This window comes from Thamnophis elegans, chromosome 4 (assembly GCF_009769535.1).
Source record: "Thamnophis elegans isolate rThaEle1 chromosome 4, rThaEle1.pri, whole genome shotgun sequence".
Taxonomy (NCBI): Eukaryota; Metazoa; Chordata; class Lepidosauria; order Squamata; family Colubridae; genus Thamnophis; species Thamnophis elegans.
In genome coordinates this window covers 58,191,033-58,210,666 of record NC_045544.1, presented here as the reverse complement: position 1 = coordinate 58,210,666, position 19,634 = coordinate 58,191,033, and the positions used below count along the sequence as shown (strand labels likewise).

General features: G+C 37.4%; 2 protein-coding genes across 3 annotated transcripts in view; one reads left to right on the top strand and one right to left on the bottom strand.

Moving 5' to 3' along the window:
• The window catches only part of EZR (ezrin), a 41,094-nt gene extending 38,988 nt beyond the window's left edge, over positions 1 to 2,106 (top strand). The window contains exon 14 of the mRNA XM_032215715.1: positions 370 to 2,106. Within this exon, the coding sequence (XP_032071606.1) occupies positions 370 to 534 (165 nt within the window). The 3' untranslated portion in view covers positions 535 to 2,106. The remainder of the gene's footprint in view (positions 1 to 369) is intronic.
• Positions 2,107 to 9,312: 7,206 nt separating this feature from the next.
• Positions 9,313 to 19,634, bottom strand: part of SYTL3 (synaptotagmin like 3) — a 34,164-nt gene continuing 23,842 nt past the window's right edge. For both annotated transcript variants that reach the window (XM_032214818.1, XM_032214819.1), the window contains exons 8-12: positions 19,123 to 19,250; positions 18,510 to 18,632; positions 16,900 to 17,078; positions 11,780 to 11,882; positions 9,313 to 9,920 (exon numbers count right to left, since the gene is read on the bottom strand). In XM_032214818.1, coding sequence (XP_032070709.1) covers positions 9,741 to 9,920; positions 11,780 to 11,882; positions 16,900 to 17,078; positions 18,510 to 18,632; positions 19,123 to 19,250 — 713 coding nt within the window. In that variant the 3' untranslated portion in view covers positions 9,313 to 9,740. The remainder of the gene's footprint in view (positions 9,921 to 11,779; positions 11,883 to 16,899; positions 17,079 to 18,509; positions 18,633 to 19,122; positions 19,251 to 19,634) is intronic.

The window sequence follows — 19,634 nt, the reverse complement described above, 5'->3', positions numbered from 1 at the left end:
TACTGCACAAGAGAGAAAGATGATAATTGAAATTTATCTTTTTTAAAGGCTTAAGAAAGGTTTCACATTTTATGGGGAAAGAAGATAATGACATAGGATATAATCCAAAAATCTTTTCTACCATGTATCTTATAGTAAAAGGTAGAAATGGGTTTGCAAATTTAAATGATTTAGATCTTCTATCATCTTCTAACGCTAACCATTATAGGCTCTTAGACATGACTATGCTTATGACCATAGAATGATATGTACAAAACTCACCCTCAGATAGCATTTGCAGAATTTCATATTAGTTTTTTGTTTTCCTCTTGTCAATTTTACAAATTTATTATTTGTGCAAGTGTGTAATACTGTGTTTAAATGTTGTAGACGCTGACCGATGAACTAGCTCAGGCCAGAGATGAAGAGATGAAGACTCCGAATGACCTCATCCACACAGAGAACATGCGACAAGGCCGAGACAAGTACAAGACACTGAGACAGATACGACAAGGGAACACCAAGCAGAGAATTGATGAATTTGAAGCTATGTAAATGTAGTTTCAATGAAGACTCTTGAAAATGCAGATTTTGACTGTTGAGACGTTTCTTCATGAAAGGTCACTTGCAAAGTCTTAGAAGTAAATAAAGAAATACTCACACACTGTCAGGTGTCAGCTGAATTTAATAAAAGCAGTCACCAGGATTTAAGTATAATAAGGAGAACGGTCACAGAGATGTAGTAAAATCTTATTAATATTGTGTAAAAAAACTAATGTCAAGGGGTGTCTCGCAATCACTTTTTTTTCTACACATTAAAAGAATTTTGCAGCTTTAATAGAGGGCTTTTTACTACCACAAGTATATCCAGATTTCTTTAAGGTGTGGGAAAATGTTGTGCCATGTTTCTTGTTCTTAAACACCCATTGTATTTGAAGATTATGATGTTAAGTCTCAAGTAAGTCCTCCATCTCACTTCCTCTTGTTATTGCTGTAAAAATGTCACAAAAGGACTCTAAAAAACCTTCCATCTGGAATCGGACAGGTTCCCCATAATCACGATAGACACACTTGGATGCCTCTCTTATATCACAGATAGAGGGAAATTGTTGGTGTTCAATATTATTCAAGTATTGAACTGCAGCTTAACCAGTCAGCTGTAGTATCATATTTATAACATATATATATATATACGTATATACATAAGGATGTTAAAAATATAAATAGCATATAATTCTAGTTTGAAAAGGATTTTTTTTGCTTTGTATATTTTGTTATTATTTCTTGACTTGTTAAACAAAAGATATTTTGGGGAAAACATCTAATCTCTTGGATGAGGCACAATCTAGAAAACATTTGTAAAGATGATTTTTTTACTTGAAAGAAAATTGTAATGCATGCCTGTGAGTCAATACAAATAATTTCACTATTCCTATTTTTTCTAGCAAATTTTCTAATTTTAAAGAAATGGTACCGTTTCAGACTCCATCCATGAAGGGGCTTTTATCAGCTTTTAAAAATATCTCTGTTGAAGAGAGTTGCTATAGATTTGCCTCAGAATCCCCTTGTTAACCTCCATTTGGCCACCATCACCTCCTAGCCTCCCCCCTTCCCCTCCCCCCCCCGGGGGGGGGGGAAATCCCATTTTAGGTTTGGGAAATCATCAGCGCCAAGAGTGCAGTATGTTGCTAGTCCTACTTTACATACAACTTTCTGTGCTGCTTTGTATTTTGAAGTTTATACCTCTGGAATCCTGATATAGTGTGGTGGGATGAATTGTTGAATGCAATCGGGCCATAAATAAAAATCTGCAAGGCAACTTTTTTTTCTGCTTAAATTTCTCCATTTCTTTTTTTCTGAAAAACTATTAACCCGTTTGTTTAAGCAACAGGGAATATTAATAATAAAACAGAAAGGTAAAATAATTATGGAAGAAATTATGACACTGAAAGTAAATTTTTAATAAAGTTCAATATGCAAACTAGTAACACAGAACAGCAAAATATTTGCCTTGGATGCAAGGTAGAAATTAGTAACAATAAGCTTTAACCAGTATGGTAAGATTTTTAAATATTGTGACCCGTGTTTAGCCTTAATCATAGTCTAGCAACTGAACCAGCTGATTAGTGAATAGTACTAAATAATAGGAATGGCAGCTGCAATCACCTCTATTGGAGATCAGATAGCCAACAATCTGCATGATAGTACTTCTGAGGAATGGTGGGGTTTTTTTGTTTTTATTTTTGCTTTCCTGTTTTCTGCAAAGAACAAAGTCTGCAACAACCTGATCAGAGCCACCACATCCAGGATTCTGAAAGGCTTAGCGTTTGTTTCCCAGGAAAGAGGCTCCTACTTGTGGATGATGAAAAAAATCAATGTGGAATGAAAGAACTGGTGGCTTCTGTATTCCATGTTATTTTCTTGGAAGTCTAGTGATTGTTTAACTTTAGACTGGGTTTGGAAAACATTAGACTGAGTCTGAGGCTAAACCTGTAATAGGCCATAATTACATCTTATGAGTAAAACATGTCTCCTTAACCAGGGCCTAACCTATTGTTTAGATTCTCCACATGAACTTAACCTGATTTGTGTCTTGTAAATGTATGTCTTTGTTTCACCTCAGTTCTAGGTAAGTTTGCATTGTCTGTAGCCTTGTGAATATCAAGAATAATTACTTGACGATGAGAAGGGGGGGTGTTGCCCCACCCTTTTTTTAGCTTCATTTGTTCACCAGGACAGCTGCCTTCACATTTATTCAAAAGCCAGTGCAGCATTCTGCATTCCCGTTTTATCAGGACCTTGAGTTCATGAAGATGTGTACAACCCAACGTGGTATTTTGTAATTACCAAATGACCCATATTATTTACTTCTTCCATTTATTAAAATGAGGTTGATTGTAATTTAAATGGGGAAGTAGCATACTGTAAAATTAAGTAGCATCTTTAGTAATCATCTTCATCTCCCAGATGACATTTGGTTCCAAATGTGATAGTTTCAAAACATGTTCTTAGTTTTAAAACAAAAAGATGGCTACAGATTCCCAGATATTTTTGCAGACAGTAGAGCTAAAAGAGGTAATACTTCTTGTAAAAGATGTTCCAGTAGCACTATAGGATACCCTGAGTATATTTCGTATTAGTAAGTTTTCCCTTTATTTTTTCCTATCCTGACATTAGAATGTATGTAATGCTTTTCTAAATAATCTTAGCACTTCATAAAAAGACTAAAGAACGCTGCTTTTCTATGTAAAGGATACAGGCATATGGAGAGCACAAGAAATAGACACAAACAACTGTCAGTTGACTAAATATGCTGTTCAAAGATGCCTCCTGAGCTGCATTTTTATAAACAAAACCGTATATAACTTTCCCATAAAATAGTAGTAGCTATGTCACCCATGAGGAAAAAAATAAAAATCAATATGGAACATATCTTTATTAGGGCCAATAGAAGTTTCATAAAATAATTACAAGTTTCAAAGTTCATTTTTATATAATTGTATTCAAAGTTTTAAAAAGGAAGATAAAAACTAATACAAACTAATAAAGGGAATTTGAAAGAAAGCTATGATGTGCAATAAAGGAAAAAATAGAAGTGGCTTCTGATCTTCACAGCAAGTTATAAGTACAATTATAAATTTCCCTTTTACGCTTAAGTTTACAAATGACTTCTCTTTCTATATTCTGTCGAATTATAAAACCATAAATCAAAAATCATTTTTCTGGTTTGTGCAAAAAGTCCATAAAGGGGACAGTAAATCAGTAAGAAATATTATTTCTCTGACCAGAAAGTATACATTGATATATATTAATCTTTAAAATCTTCTGATACTGTATATGTATTTGAATTAAAAGTTTCTAGCTTTTTTACATGTCTTCAAAGCATAAAATGTCCCTCCTTGTCAGCATTTCAATTATTGTAAATTTCAATTATTTCAACCACATATTTCCCATTGTTCCATCTACATAATATAGCCCACTTTTACTTGTTATCCTGTTTTAAATTTCAATAAACCTTTATACATTTTAGCAATTTACATTTGCATTATTAGTACACGATTCTGCTTCAAATCCAGTCTTAACAATATTCAAAACCATAAATTCTATCAGCCTGCCATAAGTAAGAACTCTTGATTTTATTTTACAGTCCCCTTGACAAAAATAATTACAAGACCTTCCAAAAACCAATACAAAGTCATCTGCAAAAAGACATTAACTTATATTTTTCTTTTTTAAAACTTTACTCCCACAATAGTCTTATATTTCTATTCAGTTTTTCACAAACCAAACTAACCCGAGAGAGGAGATAGTGGGCAATCCTGTCTTACTCCTTTTTATTTCTCACAAGGCTTTGTTAAATGTCCATTAACATTTTTGCACTTTCTATGAAGTATAGATTGATCTTACCTATTTTACCCAATTATTTAATAATGATTTGGTCTATAGGTTGTTATTTAAGTCAAATCTTGTTCTACATATCAAATCTTGTTATATTGGCCTCTTTCGAACTCTGGCATCTTTCCTCCCTGAGTTCCTGTAAAAGTTAATTTGTTTCGTAAAGAGTGTAAACATTCATCCTCAAAACATGTATAATAACCTGATAATCCATCTGGCCCAGGCACTTTGCTTGGTTTAAATCTTTTTTATGGTTTCAGAAACTTCCTCTCTTTTTATAGGTCCATTATCTGCTTCCTCTGTAATCCTTGGTAATTTTTTGTTTTTTTAGATACTCATCTATTGTCTCCAGAGAGATGTCACTTCCTTTAAACAAATTGGAATAATATTGATAAAATACTTTCTGTATAGACATGCTTTCTATTAATACAGTTATCTCCTTGAAGCTATTTGCCTTGAGTTCTTAAAGACTTTCAGACAGAATTAATTTACAACTTTACAAGATAATTTTCTATGTGGCAGGATAAGACAATTCCATTTGGTGAATCAACATTCTCTCTGAATTAAAAAGCAAGTAAAAAGAAAAGTGGTTTAAAAGATTTAAAAACTTTGGCAAAAAAAAGCTTAACAAAAAGTGGATGTAAGTTGGTTTAAAATGAGTAAAGGAGATAGTTGTTTTTAAAAATTATTTTTGGTGAAAGTGTTGAACAAATTAAAATAGTAAAATGAACTGAACCTTCATAGGAATGTTTATTGTTTACTATTAAAGAGTGCAAACAATTGGTAAATTTTACAAAACAAAAGATAAAGGCAATATGGGTCAGACTGATGCTGACTATAACAACAAAGAGCCATTTGAGAGGAAAGTAGGGCAAAAGAAGATACAGCAAAAAAAAAAGTGAGGGGAAGATTTCCTTTTACTCTATTCCTTGTAATTGAGACACTTTCACTTTTGGATGGCAATGGCACCCATTAAAAAACTGCAGAGGTGGGGAGAGGATCACTAGAGAAACCTGCAGAGAGAGGAATTGCATCAGATTTACTGCAGAAAATGTTTAAGAAATTAGTCTATAGGATAGCTGAATCCCTTGCTACTAAATTGACAGCTTTTAAAAAAGAATGGATCAAAGATTTGCAAAGATGAAAAAGGAGATGAAATAAAGTGGTAAACTGTAAAACAAGCTTCTGGGGATGTAAATATAATGACAAAATGGTGATTCTGGAAACTAAGACAAGATTTAAAGGACAGAGAAAAACAAATAAATAATTTGGCTCTATTGCAATTCAGAGGGATGAGATGTAGAGCAATCCCAGAAAATTCTGGTGAAGAAATTTGGGGAAAGGTTATTAAAGCTTTACCATTTTTTAACTGGAATAATGGGGGGGTACAGAGGCTCAAATATGGTTTTAAGTAGAAGACTACCTGTACTGTTCTATAAAGGATTTATCGAGGGACTAATAGGTTTCTCTTAGGAAATCGGTGTTTGGTGGAAAATTGGAGTGATCTCCACACAACTGGATAGAACTTTTGAGAAAAATATTAAAATCACTCAGGTTTTATGAGAATTCTACACAGACATAATTCATTAGAAATCAAACAAGAGGAGGAAAGGAAAAATATTGGCCCATTCTTGAGCCACCTTTATTCCAGTTTTCATTCTTAGATGGATTATTCATTATTTCTTCTTTGTTTAACATCAAATAAAATATACGCAACTATTTTACAGTTGAACTGGATTTGGAGTAATTATTTGATTCAGTGGTACGCAAGGATGGGCTTCAAAAATTATAGTAAGGGGTTCTCTGCCCGGTTTCTGGGTGGACATGGCCATGGTGGGCGTCGCATAGTCACAGAGGGGGACTGTTTTTGCCCTCCCTGGGCTCAAGAGTCTTTCCTCGAGCCTACAGGAGGGTGAAAACAGCCTCCCCTGGCTCTAAGGACCCTCTGAACTTCCGTTAGGCCCGTTTTTCACCCTCCCTGAGCCTCCATGTGTGCCCTGCACTTACCTGCATCCAAAATGGGCTGCATGGGGAGTCCGGGGAGGGAGGGGTAGGCGGGGCCAGCCAGGAGTGGGATTTGGAGGTTCTCCAAACTGCACAGAATCTTAGCTAGTGGTTCTCCCAAACCCCTGCAAACCCCCAGCAGCTTACCTCTGGTTGTACGACCTTCTGCATTGGGTTGGCTTTTAAATGTATATTTGGCATTAGGGAAAAATTGATTGCTACAGAAAGAGACTAATAGGATACAAATCAATCTGAGAATTATTCCATTTACCGTTGTTAGTGTCATATCTGCTAGTGTCATATTTGGTCCTTGAGTTGTTTATTAAAGAGAAGACTATTACAAAGAAGGCTATTACAATAGGGAACACTAAAGTAATTTCAGCATGCAACCACTAGATAAGTAATTAACGTGGATGGGTTTCAAAGTTTGTAAGTTTAAAATGCAAGCATGATTTTTAAAAAATCAGAAAAAGGTCTAATAAAAAATGAAAATGAAAAAGGCAGTAGTAAAACAGAAATGAGCATGAGAAAGAAATATTTATTCTTCATACCTGTGATAGAAGATGTGTCAGTTGAAAAGTTCCCACTGAAGAAATCATTCCATTAAGGGATTGTATTAGCTAACAGCACCTTTACAGGAATGTCTAATTCTTTGAAACATTATGTGACGACTTTATCAGGACTATACCATTTCAGATTCAAGGTGGAAGCTTACATTACTGAATACATGTATGTGTGTGTTTTGTTTTTAATGTAATACATCAAGGGGGGTCAACCTCATGGTGTCACATCATCAGATGACATATTGTGACTTTTTTCCCCTTTGCTAAATGGGGGGTGGGGTAGTCAGCATGTGACACATCTGGCCCGCGGGCTGCAAGTTTGATACTGTAATACATGGACAATAAATGTGTCATTGGGAAGGCTTAGCTTCATTATAACTTTCCTGTTTCTTATGTGCATGGAATGTTGATGTGTGGAACAGCATTCCATCAGATGGTCGTTCCCTTTGGAGCTTTTGGTCTGAACCTGGTTGTTTGATTAGATGTTTTAATATCCACACTCCATAGCACTGATTATGTTACCTACAGGGGTAATGAAACATCTGAATGCAAACAACCAAACTCACAGAAAACAAAGAACTCCACAGTTCAATCCTGAGCTATATATATTCTTTTCTATTGGAGTCATTCTTTTTTATGAACTCTTAACCTCAGAAACAATGAGCATGTTTTTTGATGTTCCATGTGAAAGCTTTGTTACCACCTGAAATCTTCTACAAATACAAAATGAGTAAGTTTTGAGGGGGATAACATAAATGGGTTAAAAGACTAGTAGCAAAATTAGTATATATTGTGTTTTGTATTTTCTTTCATGCTCAAAACTGTTACACAGGAAAGGGGATGCTAGTAATTAGCCATCCTTATTAAATCACATGGTTTATAGATTTTACAGGCGAGGTAGATGTCAAGAGAATAATATTCAAGAAGAGCAGTTGAGAGTTTTGCTTTTAATGGAATGTAGGATATAAAATTGTAAAAATAAATAATAATAAATGCCATTAGCCCTTCTGATGAGCCATTCATATAATTGGTTGGCATACATATAAGCTTACTTCTAGTAAACACATAAAATAATAATATCGGAGTCAGCACCATCTTTTATTCATCTGTGTACAAAATTAGACAAGTGGTTTGACTTTCCTACAGATCAAGCTAGAAATCCTCATTTGTTATATTTTGAGAATGAAACTGGCTTGGGGAATATCTTGCTACTGATATAAAAATAATTATTATGTTGTGCTTTTTCCACGCAATCAAGAAATCCATCTACCACTATTACAATTTGACTCATTTTCATGCTTAGTTTTTAGTTCACCTGTAATTAATATTGTCAGTTAGTCTGGATTGTAATTCTTAACAGACCAAGATGTAGAAACTGAAAGTACTGCATGAAAATTCACTGAAGTGATTGATGTTATTCCACTACCCATTTGAACATCGGATATTCACTGGCACAATGTGTGACCTGATATCCCACTATACTAAGAGGTACGGGCTAGCTAGAATAATGATCTTCTCTAAGGGAAAAAAAAAAGAATTAACTCATTGAATCAAATCTAAGGCCAGGAATTTACTACATCCATTCAAATTCCGATGACTATATTTCATTAGATCCTTTTTTTCAGATAAGATATTTTCAAAACAGAAGTACAGAAGTATTGCACAGAAGTCATAGTTACCTCCAATTGTTTATCCTCCAACATTATGCCCTCAGGAGCACAGACCTGTTCTATATGAGGATTCCATTAAACTCTGGACTAGTTTTTAATTATGTTTTCCAATGCAAGCTAATGGCTATCATTATAACTTGAATGTGTTCAGACCAAATTTTAAAGCAGTCACAATGGCCGACTACAAATATTTAAAATACTACCGCATATATGATAGGACTTTTTTTTTCTCTTTGCTCCAGGGGCATAATAGAAACCAATGGGTTCAAAGGTATGTGAAACCAAACTTAGATTAAACATTTAAAGAATGAAGCAGAGTTCACTGAAAACTTCTGGTTTCTCTTCATTCGATATATTAAGGTATATTTATTTAAATAATTTATACAGCCACACATTTCACAATAATGACTCTGGTCAGCATACAAAGATTAAAACACAACAATAAAATATAACTCATGATATTCTGGTTAAAAGACAACCCCAAAACAGAAAGGCCTATCATCAACAGTGCTCACCTAACCAACTGATCCAAATGCCAGGGGGAATAACAGGAATCTGTTGACCTAGATCAGTGGTTCCCAAACTTGGCAACTTTAAGACTTGTGGACTTCAACTCCCAGAATTCTGGGAGAGCTGGCTGGAGAATTCCAGCAGAGCTGGCTGGAGAATTCTGGGAGTTGAAGTCCACAAGTCTTAAAGTTGCCAAGTTTGGGAACCACTGACCTAGATTTTTTTAAAAAAAAAATAGCAGGAACAAACTTGTTTAATGCTTTGGATGGGACATTTGTGGAAGAGCCAGGAAATTCTATGGTCAGATGCTAGATCAAGAAGTCAAAAAATCCTGGAAGGTTACGACAAGGCATTTATACTGCTGGCAAACATAACCTACTTGGATGTGTTTATGAAATTGCCAGGAGTCAAGCTCAGCAATTTTACCTAGATAGCACAGGGAAGGGATTACAGGATCTCTGAGATGGATTCTAATTGCAATCTATTTTTCTAGTAATGAAAACACTTAACAACTACATCATTGGAAAAAAAATGAATTGCTTACGGCACATTGATTCTTAAAATCTGAAGAAACGGGAAACACGTATAAATACAGTAAAAATAAATAAATCGAATGCAGTCATGTCCCTTTGGCTTTCAATTGGTACCAGTTGAATGACTGAGCAGAGTAGTTTTCAAAATCCCAGAATTCAAAATCTACCACCACTTCTCCGAGGAATACAGCATGTCTGAAAATTCCAGTGTGCCAGACGGATATCTGAAGCTGTCGGGATTGCAGTTGGGAATATTCAATATTGTACTATAAAGATAAATGGTGTTACTAATTGGTGTGAGATTAACAAATGCAATTTATACAGGTGCTGCCTTGTCATATAGCACTTTCACAGACTCCTGCAATAAATGACCGCTATCTAAATTAGGGTTAAGAATGTTAACAATTGATTGGGAGGTGGTCTAATAATCATTTAATCCTCAATCAAGTTACATCTAATGTTCTTCTTTCTTGAAGAGTGAGGCTGCCCAATCCCAATGAAAGCTGATCCAAAAACATAATGCTTTTTATTGAACCCCTTGGGAGTTTTGCTTGTCTGCAGTTAGATCCGCTTTACAATCTATGTTAAATTTAGGTCATTTAAATTAAACAGCTCCTTTAAGTTTGATAAATTACATATCAATAATAGAAGATAAACCATTTACCCAAATTGTAATATAATTCTGAAACCCTTTCAAATGTTGCATATTCTTTCATTTAATAAACCAGCTTCTCTTTTAGATCGTGTAGACCAGGGGCTTCAAACTCACAGCCTGTGGGCCAGATGCATCACATGCTGGTCACGCCCACCCTGTTTTAGCAAAGGGGGGAAAGTCACGATATGTCACATTACAACAACGTGAAGCTATGACAGGGGTGGGTTCCTGCCAGTTCTAACCTCTTCTATAGAAGAGGTTCCACAAATCTACAGTGCCGTTTAGAACCGGTTCCAGCTCCCTTCCCCCGCCCGTCCGCACATCATCAAGATGAAGAGCGAGAGGAGGAATTCTGGGAGTTGAAGTCCACAAGTCTTAAAGCTGTCAAATTTGAACACCCCAGGGGGTTTTTTCTAAAGGGTTAGGGGTGCAAGGGTCTTGTAACTTGACAGCTTTAAGACTTGCGTGCTTCAAATGCCAGAATTTCTCAGCCAACATTTTGGTTGCTAAGCAAGAGCATTGTTAAGTGAGTTTCACCACATTTTACAAGTTGGCCACGTGCACTCAGTCACATGGCTGACAAGCCACTCCCACCCGGTCACATGGCCAGCACGCCACTCCCACAAAGCAGGCCACACTTATAGAAGAGGTTCTCAAAATATTGAAACCCACCACTGCACCATGAGTTTGATATCCCTGGTTTAAATGCTGGAGTGTCACAAGATTTCTTCTTCAGCTCCAAAATGCTTAGACACGTTTACTTGTAAGTGTGACTCAGTAAGATATTTCCTACAAGTATTACTCAGTGGGTACAAAGAGAGTATGGTAGCATCTTTTAAACTAACAAACATTTCTCCCTAAAAAGGGTAAAGGCCCATTTGTATTTAAGAATCAATATTCAAGATTCAGAAATTCTATTAAATGCCACAAGTCATGTTCCTAAGTACAGTAATAGGCCATTGGTGTATATGCTTAGATATTTCTTCCTTAAGGATTTTTCCAGGCCGGGCAGTTTTCTCTACTATCAAGCCACAAAAATGAACAAGATCAGCACACTGGTAACCATTCCCACTCTTCGCATTCAGAGTACTAATCTCTGAACATCAACTACCATCATATTATGTAAAATGCTGCAAAAATCCTGGACAATAGCAAACAGATCTCTCAAAAGGCATACCTAGGCTTTAAAAATCCAAACACTCCTTTAGATTGGAGCCCAGAAATTTCCCTTTACTGTTATCTTTTGTTTGTTAGGATTTCACTGCAGAACTAATAATCCTAATACAGTAATACCTATTTTTTAATCTACATAGTAATTTTATAGAACTGTTTTGAATTATCCCTTTTATTCTGATAGGAGCTGTTTTTATAAACTCATAGGAAGAACTTTCGTTCATATTTTTTTTAAAAAACTGCATGTTGTGCTCTTCCTTGACTCTTCACAGTATGACCAAGAATTGCTGAGAATACCTTTAATATTTCTTGGAATGTTGGATTCAGTGTGTTCTTTTTGACAGAAGTCTTCCGTTTATTCAGGGGAGATTTATCAGGCAGCAAGTAAGTCTTGACGTATCTTTCAATCAAAGATAGAGATAATAATTAACACTTGTGAAAAGAAGGGAGGAAGGAAATAAAGGCATAAATAAAGAGAGTATAGTTAATTAATGCCTCTGAAGATGAATTGCATGAAGTTACTCTCTTAGTTTCAAAAATACAGTGTTGACCTTTTTGTACTTGAAGAGTAAATGGACTTCATAGGCTGGTTTATACAATACAATAGCAGAGTTGGAAGGGACCTTGGAGGTCTTCTAGTCCAACCCCCTGCCTAGACAGGATACCCTATACCATTTCAGACAAATGATTGTCCAACATCTTCTTAAAGACTTCCTGTGCATTCACAACTTCTGGAGGCAAGCTGTTCCTCTGATTAATTGTTCTAACTGTCAGGAAATTTCTTCTAAGTTGCTTCTCTCCTTGATTAGTTTTCACCCATTGCTTCTTGTTCTACCCTCAGGTGCCTTGGAGAATAGTTTGACTCCCTCTTCTTTGTGGCAACCCCTGAGATATTGGAACACTGCTATCATGTCTCCCCTAGTCCTTTTTTTATTAAACTACACATACCCTGTTCCTGCAACCGTTCTTCATATGTTTTAGTCTCCAGTCCCCTAATCATCTTTGTTGCTCTTCTCTGCACTCTTTCTAGAGTCTTCACATCTTTTCTACATTGTGGAAAACTGAATGCAGTATTCCAAGTGTGGCCTTACCAAGGCATTATAAAGTGGTATTAACACTTCATGTGATCTTGAATCTATCCCTCTGTTTATGTAGCCTAGAACTGTGTTGGCTTTTTTGGCAGCTGCTGCACACTGCTGGCTCATATTTAAATGGTTGCCCACTAGGACGCCAAGATCCCTCTCACAGTTACTACCATTGAGCAAGGTATCACCTATACTGTACCTGTGCATTTTGTTTTTCTTGCCTAAATGTAGAACCTTACTCTCTTCACCATTGAATTTTGAAAGGCCAGGGTAGGCTTTGCCCAGGTTCATCTGGTGCACCAATTGCAGCCCTATTTGGATCAGGAGGCACTTCAAACGGTTACTCACACCCTTGTCACCTCAAGGCTGGATTAAAAAGAGCCGAGGTGGCGCAGTGGTTAAATGCAGCACTGCAGGCTACTTCAGCTGACTGCAGTTCTGCAGTTCGGCTGTTCAAATCTCACCGGCTCAGGGTTGACTCAGCCTTCCATGCTTCCGAGGTGGGTAAAATGAGGACCCGGATTGTTGTTGGGGGCAATATGCTAACTCTGTAAACCGCTTAGAGAGGGCTGAAAGCCCTATGAAGCGGTATATAAGTCTAACTGCTGTTGCTATTGCTACATGGGGCTACCCTTGAAAAGTGTTTGGAGACTGCAGTTAGTCCAGAATGTGGCCGCGCGAGCGATATTGGGTGCACCGAGGTACACCCACGTTACACCTGTCCTCCGCGAGCTGCACTGGCTACCAATTGGTCTCCGGACGCAATTCAAGGTGTTGGTTATCACCTTTAAAGCCCTACATGACTTATGGCCAGAGTACCTTCGAGACCGCCTACTGCCACATACCTCCCAGCGGCCAGTAAGATCCCACAGATTGGGCCTCCTTCAGATGCCAGACAGTGTCGGCTGGCGGGTCTCCGGAGGAGAGCCTTCTCTGTGGCTGCTCCGACTCTTTGGAATCAGCTACCCCCAGACATCCGAACCATACCCACTCTCATGGCCTTCAGGAAAGCTGTAAAAACTTGGCTGTCCCGGCAGGCCTGGGGCTGTTGACCTCACTGTTGAGGTCCAGCCCCGATTAGAACGAATGTATGAGCTATTGCTATTTTAAACCGTTTTCTTTTGTTATGTGTTCGTTATGTGTCTTTTTTTTTCTCTTTATTTTTGTAAGCCGCCTGGAGTCCTTCGGGATTGGGCGGCATATAAATGTGGTTAATTAAATTAAATTAAATTTTATTAGATAGTGCCCAATGTTCAAGTTTGTCAAGATCCTTCTGTATTTTAAGCCTGTCTTCTGGAATGTTGGCTATTCCTGCCAGCTTGGTGTCATCTGCAAATTTGATGAGTTCCCCACTTATTCCCTCATCCAAATTATTGATGAAGACGTTGAAGAGTACTGGGCCTAAAACAGAGCCTTGGGGTACTCCACTGCATACTTCCCTCCATGTAGATGCAGTTCCATTGAGGACTACACATTGAATGCGGTTGTAAAGTGTGGATGTTGTTCATGTTTTTTAAAAGAATAGCTCAATTCCCAGTCACTACTATATCAAGATCTTTTAAGAACATTTTATTCTTTGGCCCATCCCCATACATACTTACACATACTTGATATTTTAGGATTTAAGTCTTTTATGTTGTATGAAATCCTTTTTCTTAAATGAATACAAATTAAATTCAGTATATTTGTGAACTGAAATTGCCCAGTAATGCCTAGTATATGTTGATGACTGAGATGGAATTCTTTGTTATTATATCCACTTTTTAAGAGTGAATTAAGTTCAACAATGAAAACAGATTGTAAGGCTAAGCTTGGTACAATTATTTTAAAAATATTAAAAACATTACAATCAAAGTCAACTCAACTCTGAGACAAATTTTTTTTTGGGGGGGGGAATTAATAAGATAAGCATATGTATGAAATCAGTTTTGTACATATATCGGCCTTGAGATTCAGATAGGAAAAATACAGTGATTCTTATCTCCATGTATTTGGCTCCTGCTTTCTAATTTTATTTTGTATTGTAAGAAGCATTTCTTTTTTGTTTCTTTTCTTTTTTTGTAATGAGGCTGTTTTCTTATTCATTTTTAAATTCTGTTTTGGTCTCTCTTAATTTAGTCCTGATGACTCATAATTAATTAGTCAGTCTAGAATCTATGTTAGTCAATCTAATCAATCCATCAATTCTGAGAAACAAACTTAGCAATTACATCATGAATTTGAAGAGTATTAAATCAACAAAACAGACACCATAGTTTAGGGTTTAGGGTTTAGACAGCACAAACATTTTTTAGACATCATGAAACTGCCCTAGAGCTATATGGGTTTGAACTTGTAGCTAGATTTTATATGATGTGATAGGCTGGATGCGCTCAGGCTTCTTCCCTTAATACTGTCATCTAGCAACATTTGACCCAGGAAGCACACTTTCTCCATCGTTGCCCCTGGCCTATGGAACATTCATTCCCCAGAAATCTGGCTGGCCTCCATTCTTTTAGCCTTCTTGGGAGGCCTTGAAGAGCTGGGTCTTCCTGCAAACATTGGGGAACAATGAGTTTGGAGCCCAGCAAGGCAGAATGCTGATGGTGAAAGTGTGGTGCCCTGGGAATGCCAGGAATGTTTATTGTGGTTTGTTTGTTTCTTGTAATGTTTTAGAGTTTTGTGAGCTGCCCAGAGTTATGATTTATAATATGGGGACCTATATATCTCTTTTTAATATATATGTAGTATGTTATATTTTATTATACTTTTGCTACTAAGTTTGTGTATATGTGCTTCCAAATAGTGTTGACTCTCTTGGTGACTGCCTGGACAAGTCCCTGCAGTTTTCTTGGCAAAATCTCAGAAGCAGTTTGTCCTTGCCTGCTTCCTGAGGCTCAAAGTCACCCAACTGGCTTTGTGCCTAAAGGCAGGACGATGGTCATGGCTATGGTCTCCTGGTTTCTAGCTTTATGGTTAAACCACTACTCCAAACTAGCTCTTGCTGCTTTGAATGACTCCAGACTCACCCCTTGTGAATGAAAAATTCACCCTCTGATCTTAAGCAGCACTCACATTTGCTGTAGATCACAATACATGAGCTGAAAATAAGGCGGCATGATGGAAAATTAGTCTACTCAAAGGTATAACAAAGATGGGAGGGAAGCAAGCTTATCAGTGGGTTCTTTCTAAAGCAAGGAAAACAAAGCACCTGTCAGTTGCAAAGGGTATCAAAGAAATGACACATTTAGCCATTTTTTCAACATTACTAATGCAGCTGTCAAGTGGCTGGGATATCCGGAGATTCAAGCAGTTCAAATGAATAGAAAGATTATTCTCTACAAGAATTTGGCCAACTAACAGTTAAGGGAAGTGTGTGGGAGATAAGAGAGGCATTCAAGTTGGGCTGAACTTAAAACTCTTTCAGGCGCACAGGGATTTGTGACTTATGACACATTTGACCCCTCCCTCAGGCTCAATCTGGTCATCTCCTACATCGGCTTCCTTATGGACTGTGCTTCATTGTCATGTTAAAGGGCATTTCTTTTATCCTTTGAAGAAATATTTGCCAGCATAATTAGTATTGTTCCAGGAATTAAACCAAGCTTTCATTTGTCTTAGCAATAAATGTCCTGAGTGCTCCAGTCCTTAAAGCTTTATTGCAGAACTATCTAACGGCAGAGATTTTCCTGGGGGGAGTTTCACACATTCAAAATTATCACACTCCTTAAAGTGTGGGCAGGCCAGTTTGGAAGAATGTGGTTGGTGCTTGGAGGAGAGGTGTCAGCCACCTTTCCAGTTGGGTATATGAGTGATGGGTCTCCAGTACACAGAGACTTGGAGTATTTCTAGGTATGGGTCAATTGGGCTTCTGGAAAGACAAAGGGAAAAGAGGGGGGGAAGAGGGGGTTGTTGGTTTGTGAAAAATCATCACCTCTGCTATTTGTAGATCAGAAGGTCTGGAAATGCTTTTAACAAGAAGCCCAAGTCCTATATTAGTTTAAAAACTTGATTTAGAGGAGAATAAAAGCCAAGTGGAAGAAAGCAAAGCAAACCTATTACTAATCTTATTCATGATTTTGCTTTTTAGGTTGAAAAATGCTATATCACCCTGTATCCACAGATGTATGCATAGATGTTTGTTTCTAATGGCGATGATATCAAAATAAGAAAAAGAGCATTGTGGCATCACAAACAAGCTCATAAAAGACAACGTTTGCATCATGATATACATTTCATCACATGTTCTCTCCTCTCCCCTCCTAGGGGATGCATCTTCACAAATAATACTGTTTTAGAATTAAAATACATCTTAGTTTTTTTTAAAATAAAAATAAATCGAAAGAAACTTACGGATTGCATTTCTTTTTTTCTTCCTTTCCGTAGGCCAAATTCTTGCAGGCACTGATGCATACTTCCAAAATGCCAAATTTGAAATTGTATCTAATGGCAAATTCTATTTCACCACCGACATCAGCTTTTGCAAAGTCAACAGCCCCACTGCAAACGCTGGTAATGCTGTATAAACTACCCTGTATAAGACAGTGAATTAAGACAATCAAAAGGGTCTGAAGTACATAACCATGTGTCTGTTTTCTAGGTTTCGTTTAGGATTCTAAAGTCTAGACTGACTACTAGATGGCATAAAGGGTTAGAACAAGGTTTCTCAATCTTGGCAACTTCAAGATGTGTGGATGTCAATGTGTAGAATATCCCAGTCAGCCTACCAGCTGGTGAATTCTTAAAATTGATGTTCATACATCTTATGATGGCTGGGAAATTCTGGGGGTTGAAGACCACACATCTTAAAGTAACCAAGTTGTGATGGAATGTACACTGCAGGAGCAGAAGGGGAGGCTTTTGGCAACACAGAACTTTCCCAGAAAGAGGCCCAGATCAAGAGGCTGCGGTCCTGAGATGGAGGATGGAAGAGGTTAGGGCAGTGATGGCTAACCTTTTTCTCTTCACATGCCGAAATCACCTGAACATGCATGCCCACATTCACAATGCAATGCGCTTGCCCCCCTGGGCATGTGTGTGTGACCCCTTCGCGGGCATGCACAACCCCCAGCGCAGCCTACTCGGCCTCCTGCACCATGGTGGGGGGGGGGTCATTTTTGCCTTCCCCAGGCTCCGGAGACTTTCCTCAAGCCTCCGGGAGAGCGAAAACAGCTGCCCCAGGCTCAGAGGCCCTCCAGAGGCTGGAGACAGGCCCGTTTTCAGACTTCCAAAACTTCCTGGAGGCCCCTTTTTCGGTCTCCCCAGGCTCTGGAGGGGAACATGTGTGGCAGAGACCCAAAAATCAGCTGGTCAGTGGGAGGCACCTGCGCACATGCACAGTGGAGCTGAGCTGGGCAATGGCTCGCATGCCCGCAAAGAGGCTCCATGTGCCACCTGTGGCACATGTGCCATAGGTTTGCTGTCACAGGATTAGGGGTAGCCTCACCCTAAAATTGTTCAAGATATACGTTATCTAGTAGGTCAGAAAGACATAGTTTTCATTTGGTAAGATTCTTTCAATTATATATAAGTAAATAAAGGATTTGATTCAGTTGGATCTCACTGTCTCATCTCTGGGCTTGGACCTAACATCAAGGTTGGAAAACACTGAGTTAGAGGGGGATTTTTTGCATCTCTTTACTATCATTTATTACTTGTCCAATCCAAATCAGAATAAAGCTTAATATCTGAAGAAGAAAGTTAAGATTTCCCATACAACTCATCTGAAGTGGTACTCTGTTCTGCTATCCAAAATAAAAAAGGCCCATTGTAAGGAGATAAAGACATATGTAAGGTTTTTATCATTATTTCTGTCTCTGAAACAGATGTTTTCTGAAGTTTTACATATCCTTGAGAATTATATGATTTTTTTGTGAAGACAGTTAATAAACTATCAAGCATTAAAAACCTATACATTTTCCATGCATGGTAATAGAAAGAGGAGAAACATGATCACTACTTACACGTTTTTTATCTCCACAGATTAAGGCAGCATCTATATCTATGGAGGATATGCATTCTTCACTTGATGCTTTTATGCAAGCAATTCGACTGTCCTCTTGTTCTCCACTGATACTTGAAGATCTCTTTGTTAAAAAAAAGGAGGGACAATAATATATAAACACTACTCGTCTTTATAAAATCAACACAAGGGGGCTTCTGAAATGCTGAATGATGCAGTCAGCAATTAAATTGCAATGATTCAATAATGCGAACCCATTGGTAATTATAACAATGCACAGGAAAATGAACAGTTTAAAAAGGAGGTCAGCTACGTCCATTCACTTGCAATGGATTGCAAGTGAATCAATGGACAGTCTGAGGTTAGATCTGGAAGCTCAATATGAATGTTTCCCCTTTTCATCTGTAACTGGGCAGGAGAATAAATAAACTGGTTTCCAAAGTATACACTAATGTGATTACAGCTATTATATACTGCAAACCTCCATACTTTGCATAATTTATTCAGTTCACAGAACTTGTGTTTTCTCATCAAATCTGATCATGTTTCAAGTACAGAATACCCAACATTCCATTAATATATTGCATAGTTAATGTCATTCAACAATACTATACCCTAGTTGAAATATCAATAGCTGTGTCAGATAGGCTTCTCCTATCCTTCACTGGATCTTTGTCTGGCCCATAATTTGCTGGGAGGAGGTATTTCTCATTGGCCACATCATTCTGTGATTTTGAGATTTCTAGAGGGGGGAAAAGTCAATTCAGTACATTCATAGTTGTAAGTCTAAAATTTATAATTGTTATAATACTTGCAAGGCTGAGCTGGCAGCATTTGAAGTATATTCTTGTTTGCATTTTATGAAACTAAAACAGCCCTATTAAAATATATCAAATATATAATACTAGAGTTTAGATTATTAGAGAGCCAATTTGGTGTAGTGATTAAAGTATCAGGGTAGAAGCTGAAGACTGGGAATTCTAGTCCCACCTTAGCCACAAAGCTAGCTGGGTGGCCTTGGATCGGTCATCTTTCCAATTGATCTTGGATCAAGAGATAAAGCTTTTATAACAGAAAAATTGATATATTTGAACACACTTTTTTTTGTCCATGGAAAAGTCTCTCA